The sequence below is a fragment of the Lycium ferocissimum genome, chromosome 10, assembly GCF_029784015.1.
Source record: "Lycium ferocissimum isolate CSIRO_LF1 chromosome 10, AGI_CSIRO_Lferr_CH_V1, whole genome shotgun sequence".
Lineage (NCBI taxonomy): Eukaryota > Viridiplantae > Streptophyta > Magnoliopsida > Solanales > Solanaceae > Lycium > Lycium ferocissimum.
This window is the reverse complement of record NC_081351.1, coordinates 21,169,911-21,184,297: the sequence shown is the minus strand read 5'-3', so window position 1 is coordinate 21,184,297 and position 14,387 is coordinate 21,169,911. Positions and strand designations below refer to the sequence as shown.

The window sequence follows — 14,387 nt, the reverse complement described above, 5'->3', positions numbered from 1 at the left end:
TCTGGCTGTACCAGTTTCAATTATAGACAATATCCAAGTTGCTGTGTCTTAAAAGTCCATAGCCAAGCAATTACTACAAGCAAACTTCAGAATGTCTTTCTAACTAGGACAACTGGTGATTTAGGCTGATAAAATGGGCGGTTAGTTGATAGAAAGTAGTTGATAAGTAAGAAAAATACTTGTAACGCTGAAATTGATTTTACAAAATAAGCATAGAGTGTTGAAATTGATAGTAAGCAATTAATGTGTGTGGTAAAAAATGATAACAAGCAATTTCTCTATTAATCTTTAGAGTTATTTTTAAGTAAACTTACAAGAATAACTATCTTAAAGGTGAAACTTACCAACTGTAGCTATCATTTCACAATTACAGCTCGTAGCTAACATACAACAAAATACGTGTCTTCAAATACACACAGAAGCTGTGTATTTTGTGTGTATTTGGGCGAGGCTCTCATTGTTCTTTATTCAACAACATTACTTTACTTACGTATTTTTCCTAGCTTTTTCTCCTTGTATTTTGAGTGTATTGTACTCAAGCCAAATATATATGACGAAATACACTCAAATACAAGGAGAAGAAGCTAGGGAAAATCAGAAAAAGAAATGTTGTTGGCAGAAGTTCAACCCTGATATGGGAGAGACTTGCCCAATAACTACTTCAGCCACTCCAATTTTATGTATTTTTTGTGTAGCTACGAATGGTACTAATTATAATTAAATGAAAGAATAGTTATTATTAATAATTAGGTCTTAAAAGAAGTTGCAACAAGTAAAAATTTCTTATTTCTAAATAATAAATTAAAAAGTATGTGTATAAAGAGAAGGATGACCGATGAAAATGGAATGGGGAGCGAGTTAGCATAAAGATGCTGATAATAAAAGAAAGTCATTAGTTTTATGGGCTGATCAACTTATGTTTTTTAGTTGATTATGGCGTATAAATACTTTCAGTAATTTCTAAGAGCGTAGCTAAATTAAAAGAGGTGTTTACAAACTAATTTGATCAACTTATTACTCATAAGCTTACCTAAAATATCCTCCTAAACATTGAATAATATTCAAGATCCTATCCGTGTGGAATAAAATTATAAAAGAAGTGTGACTTTAAGTCGAGATTTACTACTTATATTTCCACACCCATTAATGTCTTATTTATGCAAACTCGTATATTTTTTTTTTTTCTTTCTTTTTCTTTTCATTTTGAAGGTAAAAGAAGGTAACAAACAAATAGTTTGCCAACTGATAGTAATTCTTTTTACACTATTAGCGAATTTCATCTTGTGACAACGGGTTAGTTATCAATTAATTTTTATTAAGAAATTAACTTATAATTAAGTAAAAGGTGACCTGATTGTCTGCATATAAGTCGGCAACAAATGAATAATTCATCCTCCCAATTGACTGGCTTTGATCAGTATATATTGATGCGTAGATTTGAATTCATAACGAAAAAAAAAAAAATTACAATGAATTTAATACTTAAAATTTTAAAGGTCGAACTCATAGAGCTTAATAGCTTGTTTGGCTAAGTGTTTGATCAAGCTTTTAAAAAATGTGTTTAAATATAATTTTCTCGAAAGTGCTTTTAGGCAAAAACTATTTTTTACCTTTTGAAAAACAGATTCTGCTACTTCCCAAAAGCACTTATTTTCTCTCAAAGTTTCAATGCCAAACACGTAAAATTTTTGGATGAGTCATAAGCCATAAGTTAGAAATCCTAACTTATGTCTTTTGACTTATTTTTGTTATTTTAGCTTAAAAATAAGTACTGAAAGCACTTTTTTACCTTACTCAAACATTGTAAAAATGCTTAAAAGCACTTAAAATAAGTCATTCCAAATAGACTCACTTTTATAAAATAAGCTCTTATTAAAAAATATAAGCATTTTTGAAGAAAAATAAGCTTAGTCAAACAGGCTATAAATACTCGTTCGTCTCTGTTCATTTGGAAGAGAAACAACTCACTTTTTTTATGTTTTATTTCTTGTGTCTTATCAGAATAAATCCAACCTAATTTCCTTTATTTATGTCTCACAAAATTCGTTCAAACACATGCAAACAAGAGGGTGTAACCAATAATACATCTAATCAAAACAAAAAATACATCAGAGAAGAACATTTCTAACGGATGAGATAAATCTAGGGATTTTACAGGATTAAAAAACAATTCTTTACTTAGAATAAAAACAAAATTGGTGCATAAGCATAATCACCAAGCCGGTGAACTTAAATTAATTAAATTAATCTTGTTGAGTCTAAAAAGGAAAAGAAAAAAAAAAGACTAATGGGTGATAGAAACAAAGTCATAGGAATCAAGTTTTTATAAGATGAAACAAGTAAAACAAGACAAATAGTTACAAGTAATAGACGAGGAAAGTCGAGCCAAAGATGAACTACACTTTATTGTAAATGATGAATAGAGAATAATCAGAAGAGTACCTTTGCAACTTCTAGTGGAGTTGTTGATTTTTTGTCTATTTGTGTTATGGTTCGATTAAATTTGTATTCAGGCCAGAAATCGGTAAAACGCTCTCTATCAAAAGTGATTTCATATATTGAGATTGAACCCAAAATTTTTTGTTATAGATGCATTAGTTCTTATGTCAACGTGAATTTTGAATTCTCTAAACCACTGAACCAATCTCTTCTCTTGTGATCAAGGTATTCAAAATCTATATATGTACACAAAAATTTAAAAAATACCTTATATATACAGTGTAATATTTCGCCGTGGGTGTTCAAGTGAACACCCTCGATGGCAGGGGCAATTTTAGGTGTTAAAATTTAGGCACGTGAACGCATGGTCTCTCCGTAAAACTAGATATTTTATGTATATATTTTCTAAAATTAGTACGTATAATATTATTTGCTGGAACACATGCTATAAAAAAGCTAAATAGTGCACTTAGTTGAACATTGAGTTATTTACCTAGAATTACGGGATCAAGTCCCAATTAATACATTTTTTTTTTTAATAGTGAACCTATATTTCAGAAATCTTTAATTCGCCCCTGCTCGACGGGCCCTAAATCCCCCCGTGAGAAATAACAAAGAAAAAAAGACATAGTGAAGTGCACCTGAATAATGAAAGCATATCACATGGAAACATATTAAAGACCCAAAGCATTGAAGGTCGTGAGATCATTTTCTGCCAGAAAGCTATACAGAAATGGCGTGATGATTAGAGAAACCTTGTGTGGGTCCACGTGGCATATTGTGGTATGCATATGATATTTTTTTAGTTTTTTTTTTTGAGTTGTACTTACTATTTTTATCTACTAGTAAAAGAAGTATTTACATCATATCTCTTATAAGAAAATTATAAATTAATTTGTAAGTATTAATTAATGTGCCGAGGTCGTAAGTGTTCTCCTATCCTTAACTAGATGTGTTGATTTCGAGTATGACCAGTGGTCACGGGTTCACGTTGTAGAAACAAGGCGATCATAGGCGGCGAGCATTTTACGCCTTCAAAGTAGGACTTCTCTCGCAAATTTCATTAGTCGAGTCTTAAAGCAAGTATTGAGCACCGAGTGAGAAACAAAAAGAATCAATAATATGTTAAAAATGATAGCTAACATACTATAGAAAATTAAAATATATTGATAGTGTAAAATATCTTGACATTATCCGTGTCTACAACTTAAATTTCTTTTTCTTTTTTGTTACTTAGTAGATATATTCAAATTTATCTACTTTAAGGGTGTGTTCGGTATGGAGGAAAATATTTCATGTTCGGTTGGTTAGTGAATAAGTGAATTTCTACTTTTATTTTTAGTTGGTAGAAAATATTTTTGGAAAATAGCACCGCCCCACCAACCCAACCCCACCCCACCAGCCACCACCCCACCCCCACACAACCACTACCCTCCAACACACTTCATCTTCACCCACCCCTACCCCACACCACCAACCCCCACCCCACCCCACACCACCGCTCTATCCAACCCTACCACCCACCCACGCCCTCCCAAATTTTCTATTTCATATATTTTATATTACTTTTATAAAAAATGGAATTTTTTTTCTTATCTACCCCACCACCACGCACCCCCACCCCCACACCAAATTTAACCACGCAACTTTTCATTTTATAAATTTTTTATAAAGGTAAAATTAAATATGAAGTAGAAAATTCGGGAGAGGAAAAGGGGTGCGGGCAAAGGGGTGGGGGTGGGGGTGGGTGTGGTAGAAAAACCAGAATAAAAAAAAAGACTTTTCAAAACATTTTGTTTTTAAAAAAAATTAATTTGGAGGGGTTTTTGGGGGGTTGTAAGTCGTAGAAAACCAATTTTTTTTTTTAAAAAACAATTTTTTGGAGGGTGGTGGGTAGTTGAGGTTGCCGGGGGGGAGGGAGTGTTGGGGTTTGGTAGTTGGGGGGTGGGTTGGGTGGTTGGTGAAATGTCAATTGTGGACTTGTTTTTCCTACTTTGATTAGGGAAGTCATTTTCTCAATTTTAAGGAACTTATTTTCCTAAAAAAAATATTTTTTAAAAATTTTGACCAAACGAACGTGAGAAAATTAAAAAATATTTTTTGAAAAATATTTTCCTTCGTATAGAACACATGCTAAAGTAGGGAGGGAGGCCTAGCTACACCCTCAAGCCGGGAGAGAGGCCTAGCTAAAAAAGAGACAAATTTTCTGACAATCTCTCTTGAAAAGCCTGGCTTTAGGTAGGTTTTGAATTCTGAGAATTGAAAGGAGATTATCTTTTGTTCATGTTTTCACATGAAATAAAGTTAGCTTATCGCCTCCATGATTGAAAAATCATGTTAGAAAAAACTTCCATAGGCAGACAATGATCGTTAGCTGTATTTTTTTATATAGGTTTTCATGAACCATTATAAGCTAATCTATTTTAATAGCTACTAAATAACTACTCTGTCAGTGCTTTTTGGAAGATAAGAAAACAACTCCACTTTGTGCAACCAAACCATGGACGAACTTCAAGATCTTTCAGAATCATCTAGTATCCAAAACGCACGAACTCGACTAATTCAGATTCGTATTGCATATGAAACTTTTAACGAGGAGTATAATCCTAGCAAAACTTTTTCTATTTTCATAGTTTGAATTCGAGACCTCGGAAAAATATTACGTTCATCTCACTACATACCTTAGTGTTATACATATATAGAAGGTATTAAGACAGAATTTAGAGAAGATTCAAATTTACCTCTTCATAATACCAAATATATTAATTTTATTATCCTTTATACCCGGGCTCATCCATACCTCCAATGTCAGCAAATCACTTTGTATTGTCAATTGAGCTTTAACGTAGATGGGGTGAATTTCACATATCTTCAAGTTTACCCATTTACTTCTAATTATAATTTGAAAGTACCCTCCATTATTCTTCAAATTGAAGCTCCATTATAATCAAGGAAAAATAAAATGTTGTATTTGTGATAAGGATACAACTACCCAAAAATACAACGGAGGATAATATTAAGATATTTTATATAGTACAATATCTCTAACCCTTTTCTCCTTTCTAAAAAGGTCAAGGATCCAAGACTCAAAGTTTGCTTTAGGATTTTGATTGGCAAGTTTTATCATAAAATTAGGGTCGAAAGTACAATTTGTTTTCTTTCTAAAAGCAAACGTGTTTGCTTTATTTTGAATGTCTAGAAGTAAAAAAGGTTTGCTTTTTTTATTTTGAATCTTTAGAACTAAAAAGTGTATTTTTCTTTCCATAGAAGAAAAAGCTCTACTGCAAAGTGGTTACCTTTTCTGCTTTGGTCATTGTCAAACATGCAAAAAACTGTAAATTGAAATGATAGGTACATGCACATTGACCTTATTCCATAGTACTATTACGCTATGATTATCATTTTTGCTCCCTTAACATTATGCATTCATTTTAAGAGAATCTCGGAGCAACGATAAAATTGTCTATAAGTTACAAGTTTGATATATGAAATCAGCCACTGATTCTAACATTAGGATAGTGCTTACGTCTACACTACTTTCGGGCACTGCAGACGAAATACTTCGTGCACCAAAATATCCTCTTAACATTATACTGCATTTCCTTCGCACAACATTTACGTAGCTTATTTTTTCTTCTGACAACTTTGACGTCTATTAGTATAAAAAAAAAAGATTATTTATTTTGCTTTTTTCAGTTAATAATGAAGAATAGTAGTATTAACAATAAGAACAACAACAACAACAACTCGCAGTTATTAGCATTATATCAACTCGATCAGTGTCCAGAGGCGTTTAAAATAGCATATTAATTTATACAGGCTCAAATGTATGGTTGAGAACCCGTGGAATCACTATAAGAAAGTACAGAAATCGCAATAAAATTTTTTATATTTGGCAATAACTTAGTTTTATTGTTGGCAAATGATTTTTTTGTTGCCAAAAGAATTTAATTTTGTTGTCATAGTATTGATTATTGTTGCAAAAAGTACTTTTGGCAACAAAAAAAAAAAAGTTGTTGCCGTTGTTGCAATAACGAGCGTAAGGAAAAGTTAAATGCAACAAAATATTTTTTTTTTTTGTTGCCAAAAGTACTTTTTGCAACAATAATCAAGCTATGACAACAAAAAAAAATTGTTGCCAAATATAGTTTTTCTTGTTGTGCATTGGAGGTTGAAAATAAAAATTCCTGCAAATACGGATGTCAATCTAGATATTAAGCTAAAAGTTTATACTAAAGCTCATAACATGTCATATAATAGTGATGCATACAACGATACTCCGAATAATAGTACTAATATTAGAACAGCAATAATTGATCAGTCCCATATCAACGTTACACCAGCTAGATCAGTGAGCAGAGGCTTATAAATCAACAAATACATTTATACACGTTCAAATGTATACTTGAGAACCCGTGAAATACCACCAAAGGATGTGGTGTAGCGGATGGGGGCTCACTCTTGCTTCTTAGGAAGTGCCGGGTTGGAGCGCAGGTACGAAAAATCTCGTAGGGAGCGCTTCCCCCCGAATGGGGCCCTACGCGGCGCGAATCCGAATATAGTCGGCTCCAAATTCCAATGCGAGTACCGGACACCAGGTGAGAAATCAAAAAAGAGAACCCGTGAAATTAGAGGTTGAAAATAAAAATTCGTACAAGTAAAGGTGTAGCTAATTTATAGTCCTTGCTAATATATAGTCAATTTGTAGCAAAATAGAAGGAGATCAAAAAGTAAGATCCAAACTTGATAGCATGTGGAGGTTGACAAACTCACAACTTTTTGGGGGCGGAGTGGTTGATTTAAGAAAGTTTAATTTCAATAAAGTAAGAATTTTCTATCAAAGAAGTAGTTATGGAAACTTCAGGACTTGAATATATAATTCCAAACTCCTATCTGGAATTCCATTTGGTTATATTTAAAGCAACATTGACCCCATCAATTAAATATACATTTTTTACACTCCTTTTGTTAGTATAGTATTATTCCACTTGTCCATTTTATTATCAAGATCTTCTAAGTTATTAATTTTCATCTTGGTATAACGTAATCATATGGTATTCAAAACTCACTATATCGATTAATTTAAACGTGTGTCACGTAAAACCCATATAGTTGAAAAACACCCCCTATCATGAGTTTCTTAATTTCTGTGGCTCCAACTCGAAACCTTCAATTAATGATCAAAGAATCACATCCATTTGTTGAACTTCTTGGTGGTTCAAGGTACGATCATTGATAATAGCGTAATTATTGAAACCTTATCGATATTATGGAATATTGGTCAGGGAGATGGTTCATACGTACTGCTCTTTATTGATTCATTGCGGCCAGACCGACTTGACATCAAGCTACCTCTTGCCTATCTTACATCTTTCCTTCACCTATCATACATCTTTTCTTCAGACTTTTCTTGATATTCATATGAAGAAAGGTCAGTAACGATTGAGGAACGAAAAATATTTATTGGCATGATATAGATATTATTATACTATTAGATAGATGACGTGTGATTTATTATTTGTCAAATGAATTAATAACATATTTTTATTTCAATTTGTTACTTAACTTTATTAAATTAATATGATTTGGTGTTTCTATCGATTAAATAAATGATTTTTGTTGTATCTTTTGAGATTCACTATGGAAAAAGTATAGAAGACAAAGGAATTGGTGTTTTCTGTCTCGTGACTCCAACTCAAGACTTGTTCTTGGACAAAAGTACCCTTTCTATTTTGCATTCAATTATTTTTCGTTTTTAATTTTTATAAGTTAGATTATTTTTCAATAAATTTTCTATTCCATGTGTTTATGAACTTTCCATCAAAAGTCTAATGGTCAACTTCAATCATTCTCCACTATTGTCATCATTATAGTTTCATTAGTTTGAGAAAAAGATGTTTCTTTAGTTCATTATTCCTTTTATTGAACTTTATTTATTTATTTTCCTTTTATTTCTTATATTAATGAGATTGCAATTTTCTTTAATAATATTTGTCATAATTCATGGAGACAGTCTGATAAAAAAATTAATTAAAGTTGTTGGAATTTAATAAAATAAAAGCAGATTAGCCAATTGCCCTTTTTTCTTTGAATTAATGCATAGTTTATAGATCATAATGTCACTATTAAAGCCCAAGTGACCCATTTTCTCTTTTAAGTCAAAAAAGCATTTAACGGACTCATAAGTAGAGGTCTCGGGAATAAAAAGAAATTGGTAGGAAGCCCTTTCCTATTTTAATAGTTTACGTGTCGTGAATCTAAATTAATCGAAACATCAGAGGATACTCGAGTGAAAATAAAAAAAAATCTCTTAAGCAAGTAAAAAATAACCTCTTAAGCAATTATTTCTACCCTTGCACTTTAAATCATATCGAATATAGATTGCCACCACAACAAGAAAAAAGTAATTGCCACCACAACAAGAAAAAAGTAATCATTTTGACAGTACAGTACATTAATTACTTTGTTTTAAAAATGGACTTTTTATAATTTTTTACACATTTCAAAACAGAACATAATATGTACTATCAGGAATCTAACCGATGACCCATACAAAGAAAAGTTAAGACATCCTACCCTTTTTGGTATATTCACTTTCTTCTCACCCATTCATCAATTCTATTCATATACGTAAATATTCCTTTTTTAGATCACCACTTATATTCTTAAAAAAGTTGTGCACATATAGCCATTGAAAATTTATTTTTGCGGGACAAGTTAGATTCGGACCTAATGTTTATAGCTCAACTTACAGACAAAACATTAATATGTCGTCTAATGTTTATATTACTTACAAAATTTTAGACCCTGATCTATAATGTATTCTCAAAATAAATTCACTTTGTTCAGAAGGGATCCTAAGATCGTGATCTAAAATGTCCATAAGTTGCAAGTAAACTAAAAAATAGAGCGTCATTTACCGAACAGTTGCACCCCAAAAGGGACAATCAGCAAAAAAAATTAATGAGTACCGAACAACGAGCGAAAAACAAAAAAAAAATCCTAATGATATTCAAATGATCATTTTGCCCGTCCTCTTTTTTTTCTTCCTTACCAGTCATATCCTTCTTAATTCTGCCTCTTTGCTTCACATGCACTCATATTTCCATTACTACTTTGAAGAACCAAGACAAAATAGGCTCACATTATATTAGATTTTAGGTATCTTCCACTCTCCTCAACCCCACAAATTAAAAAAAAAAATAAAAAAAAAATCTGTTCTCTTCTGTCCCCCACTTTTGTTGGTCCTCCAAAATTCTTTCATATATTCCTCAAAAGAAAAAAAGAAAGAACAACTCCAAATCCAACCATTGGATTCCAAGAATGTAGATAGATATAACAGCACCACAACATTAGTAATTTTACAATTTTTTGCTTCTTCTTCACTAATAGCAACTACTGCAAGTGCTGCTACATCAACACAACCCCCTAATTTTATAAGTTGTATAAATATAATCTTGGAGAAATTAACCTTCCGAACAACGTTACTCGATTGTAATGTTTGTTCATATATTGCTTAATCTTATAGATAAAACATTGAATTTTTGTCTAACGTTTGTAATAATTTATAAAATTTTAGGCCACGGTGACCAAGATCTGGTCTAACGTTTTCTCATAACATTTTCAGTTTGCTCAAAAGATACGTTTTGACCGTAGTCTAAGTTCTGAAATCCGAATTAGTCTGGGCCCTAAAACGAGTACTAACACTGGGCGGAAAATAACAAAAATCGTCATAAGGTATTCAAATGACCATTTTGCCCCTCCTCTTTTTTTGTTTCTTCCTCACCTCTCCCTCTTTGCTTCACATGCACTCAATTTTCCATAAATACCTTTGAGAACCAAGACAAAATAGCCTCTTCCACTCTCCACCCACTCCCTTAACACCCCCCCCCCCCCCCCACAACCCCACAAAAACATACCCCTCTGTTCTCTTGCTGTCCCCTCTCTTTTCTTGGCCCTCCAAAATTCTTTCACTAGATATCATATAATCTATCATCTCTTCCCCTCTCAACCAAAAATAAAAATCCAACCATTGCATTCCAAGAATGTAGAAAGATAGATATAAGAACACAAAAACGTTAGTACTTATCTACCTTTTTTTTGTTCTTCTTCACTAATGGCAACTACTGCAATAAGTGCTACTTCATCAACACAAAAATATCAAGAATATGATGAAGATGAAGAAGTTACAAGTTATAACAATATGAACAACAACAACAATATTGGTGGAGTTGTTAGTAGACAAGATATTAAAGCTGCTATAGCTAAAGCAATTGAATTAAGAGCACTACATGCTGCTCTTTTACAACAAGGGAATAACCATAGTCCTGTGAAAAAAATTCCTTCTTCTGCTTCTCCAACTGTTTCTCTTCATTCCCATCATTTTTCTGCTCAAGATTATCCCATTTTCACACCAGTAAGTCCTCTTTCTTTTCTTTTTTTTCTTTTTTTTTTTTCCTTTTTTGATGTTTATTGGTTAAGAGTTCTTAACACTATACCATGTACCTGTAATTTTCACACCAGTAAGTACCTTTCTTTTTTTTTTGGTTTACTGACTTAAAATTAACATATTCGACCTTTAAAGTTCTTAACACCGTAACATGTACATGTAATTTTCACACTAGTAAGTCCCTTTTTTTATTTGAAATCCGACCTTTAAAGTTATTAGCACTATACCATGTACCTGTAATTTTCACACTAATAAGTCCCTTTGTAATTTTCACACCAATAAGTCCCTTTTTTTTTGTTTTGTTGTTTATTGATTTAGAATTAAAACATTTGACCTTTAAAGTTCTTAACAGCGTAACATGTACGTGTAATTTTCACACTAGTAAGTCCCTTTTTAAGTTCTGACAGTGATAGATTCAGAATTTAAAGATTCGACCTTTAGATTTTTTTAACATTGTTCCACATACTAATCTTGAAATTATTGGTTCAAAATGTAATGTTTATTGAAATTCTAGTGAATTTCTTACCAATATTATTGTGTCTCGTGTCGAAAATATTGGATATATTTTGTGCTTAAGATTATCTTATTTTGACACAGCTAAGTCCCTTTTTTGTATTGGGGTATGAGAGAGATTCAGAATTTAAAGATCCGACCCTCTAAAGTTCTTAATAATGTAACATATAGTAATTTAAAAATTATAGGTTTAGGCTGTAATGTTTACTGACATTCAAGTGATTTTTTTAACCTATATAATTGTGTTCTGTGTCGAAAATATTAAAATTCTAGTGATTATTTTTACCTACATAGTTGTGTTTTTCTTCATTCCCACCATTTTTGCACAAGATTACCCTATTTTCAAACCAGTATTAAAAAGTTGATCACATTACATCCATTTCTCTTGAAATTTCTGTTCATTCTTATGGAAAAGAGAACTATGGTGAACTGCTTATGACAAAATTATCAATATTTATATAAATTAATATATTAAGGTAATAATGAGTCTTTTAGATTTTGGGATACTTGGTCCATTAATTAAAATTATATAAATTAATTTATTAAGGTAATAATGAGTCTTTGAGATTTTGGGATTCTTCATCCATTTATTAAAACTTGAGAAAATTTCTCATGGATTTGTATCTGATGTATAGAAATATGTGTTTGACCAAATATTAAATAATCTTAACTTTAAGCTTACACAATCTTATCCAGATATTGCTTCTAAATGAAGGATTAAATGTCAAACCTGAAATAAATTCTCACATATAGCAGATTACAACTTTTAACTATAAGATTTATAGTAATCCTATAACCTATAACTTTTAGTGACTTTACTTGTAGTGGTAAAGTTATGTTACTTTAACGTGACGAAAAATAGTTTTGTGACTTCACTGTTATAGCGGATAAAAATCAGTGGCCATATATTGGATTAACCAAAGATTTCAGTTTACAAAAACGAGTAAGTGACTTTGCTTTTAACTTGTCCCAAGTGAAAAATTGTTCCTTGTATAGATCAAGACTAGCTGTGATTATCTATGTTGTTCGGGCTCTCCAAAAATGTTGTTGCGTCGGATCCTCCGAATATGCACTACGAGGATCCGATACGCACCTGTCGACATTTTTGAAGAATCCGAGCAACATATATGATCCACTCAATCACAAAGTGTAGTTTCTTTACAAATGGTCAAGACTTCAATTTTATTTCTCCATTTCTGATGATCTTTGAATCAACATTTTATGCAGAGCTATGACGATGAGCCATTGCCAGGATACAAACAATTACAGTTAGATCACAATCCAAACTATGCTGAAATTTGGGATGAATATGGCTTTGGAGGAGGATTAGGAAATGGTAACAATGAAGCCATTTTATCGGATTACAGAAAGGCGAATTCATCCTTAAGAAAAGGATTTACTAACAGTCTAATCAACTCAGAATCCCACATTTGTCCTGCTGATGATCAGAGATCAGTCACGAGCTCGTGTACTGATCAAATCACTACGCGTAAAGCTTCTCCTATCACTCGTTACAACAAGACTCGGAGAAACTCGTTAGGGGACTTGACATCGATTTCGTCTTGCAACAAGTGTAAGCCTGCAATAATTAGTACTGAGGCTGATGGTGTTGGCAATACTAGCAAGAGTGGAAAGAACTCGAATGTCATCGTGCCATTGACAGATTCACATGTTTCCGTTCAATCGCAGCCAAAGAGTAAAGGTGGGATGAGCTTGTCATGGCTGTTCCCTAAGCTAAAGAAGAAAAACAAGGTTGAAAAGTCACCAAACCGGACAGATCAGTCCGATGAGGTCTCTCAGATTTTTAAGGATCGTGTGGGGACGGTTTCAATCGAGATGTTGAAGAAAGAGCTCGTGGAAGCAAACGAGAGCAGAGATGCAGCGGTGATGGAAGTCTCGGAAATGAAGTCGTCATTAGGTGAGCTAAACCAAAAGTTAGAGTCCTTAGAAACTTATTGTGAAGAGCTTAAAAAGGCATTGAGACAAGCAATTCAAACAAAAGAGTCCCCTGTGTCCTCCAACCTTAGAAATTTTCCAAAAAACGGAGAAAATGTGATCCTGGTTAGCGATGAGGTAATGCTAGAAGGGTTTTTACAGATAGTATCCGAATCAAGATTATCGGTGAAACAATTCTGCAAGATTCTAATCAGACAGATTGAAGAGACGGACAATTTGTTAACCGATAACTTGAACCTTTTGCTTCAACCATACAAGCTATCTCTAGATTCAAAGTACTCGAAAGCAGTTTTATACCATATTGAATCCATCATAAACCTATCACTTTTCCAAGATTTCGAAAACTGTGTGTTCCAAAAGAACGGCTCACCAAAACACTTAGACCCTCAACAAGATCGCGTAGCTCAGTTCTCATCCTTTGTCGCGTTGAGGAACTTAAGTTGGAACGAAGTGTTGAGAAAGGGGACAAAGTACCATAGCGAAGACTTCAGCAAGTTTTGTGATCAGAAAATGAGTTGCATTATCACGTTACTTAATTGGACAAGGCCATGGCCGGAACAACTCCTCCAAGCGTTCTTTGCAGCTGCTAAGTGCATTTGGTTGTTGCATTTGTTGGCGTTTTCGTTCAATCCTTCCCTTGGGATTCTACGAGTGGAAGAGAATAGAACTTTTGATGTGCATTACATGGAGGACGTTTTCACGGATAAGCAAAGATCACAAGGTTCTTCTAGCAGGGTTAAGGTCATGGTCATGCCTGGTTTTTATGTGCATGATAGAGTAATTAGGTGTAAGGTAATATGCAGGTACAAAAATGTAGCATAGTTAGGTTCCTTTTTTTTTATTTTGTTCCTTAGTATCTAACTTGTAATAGTGGTTTCTTGCTGATTATTTGATTTGGATGAGTTCTATAAACTAGTTTCCATATGTGATCTAAACTTCGTCAAATAAATGTAGCAGATAATTATCTTCAGTTTGGAGGAGAATTATGTTAGAGGGCTAGAAAGTGATATCTTTTGGGCTAAAGAGTTGC

General features: G+C 32.8%; 1 protein-coding gene across 1 annotated transcript; it reads left to right on the top strand.

The window, feature by feature from the left end:
• Positions 1-10,367: 10,367 nt before the first annotated feature.
• LOC132032781 (IRK-interacting protein-like) lies at positions 10,368-14,340 on the top strand. Its single transcript, XM_059422490.1, has 2 exons — positions 10,368-10,855; positions 12,629-14,340. Exons 1-2 carry the CDS (start codon positions 10,556-10,558, stop codon positions 14,177-14,179), a joined length of 1,851 nt encoding a protein of 616 aa, XP_059278473.1. The 5' UTR covers positions 10,368-10,555; the 3' UTR covers positions 14,180-14,340.
• Positions 14,341-14,387: the final 47 nt, after the last annotated feature.

Coding starts and splice junctions, on each gene's coding strand:
- LOC132032781 (XM_059422490.1), top strand. CDS start 10,556: ATGGCAACTACTGCAATAAGTGCTACTTCATCAACACAAAAATATCAA. Junction 10,856..12,628: donor ATTATCCCATTTTCACACCA/GTAAGTCCTCTT, acceptor CATTTTATGCAG/AGCTATGACGATGAGCCATT.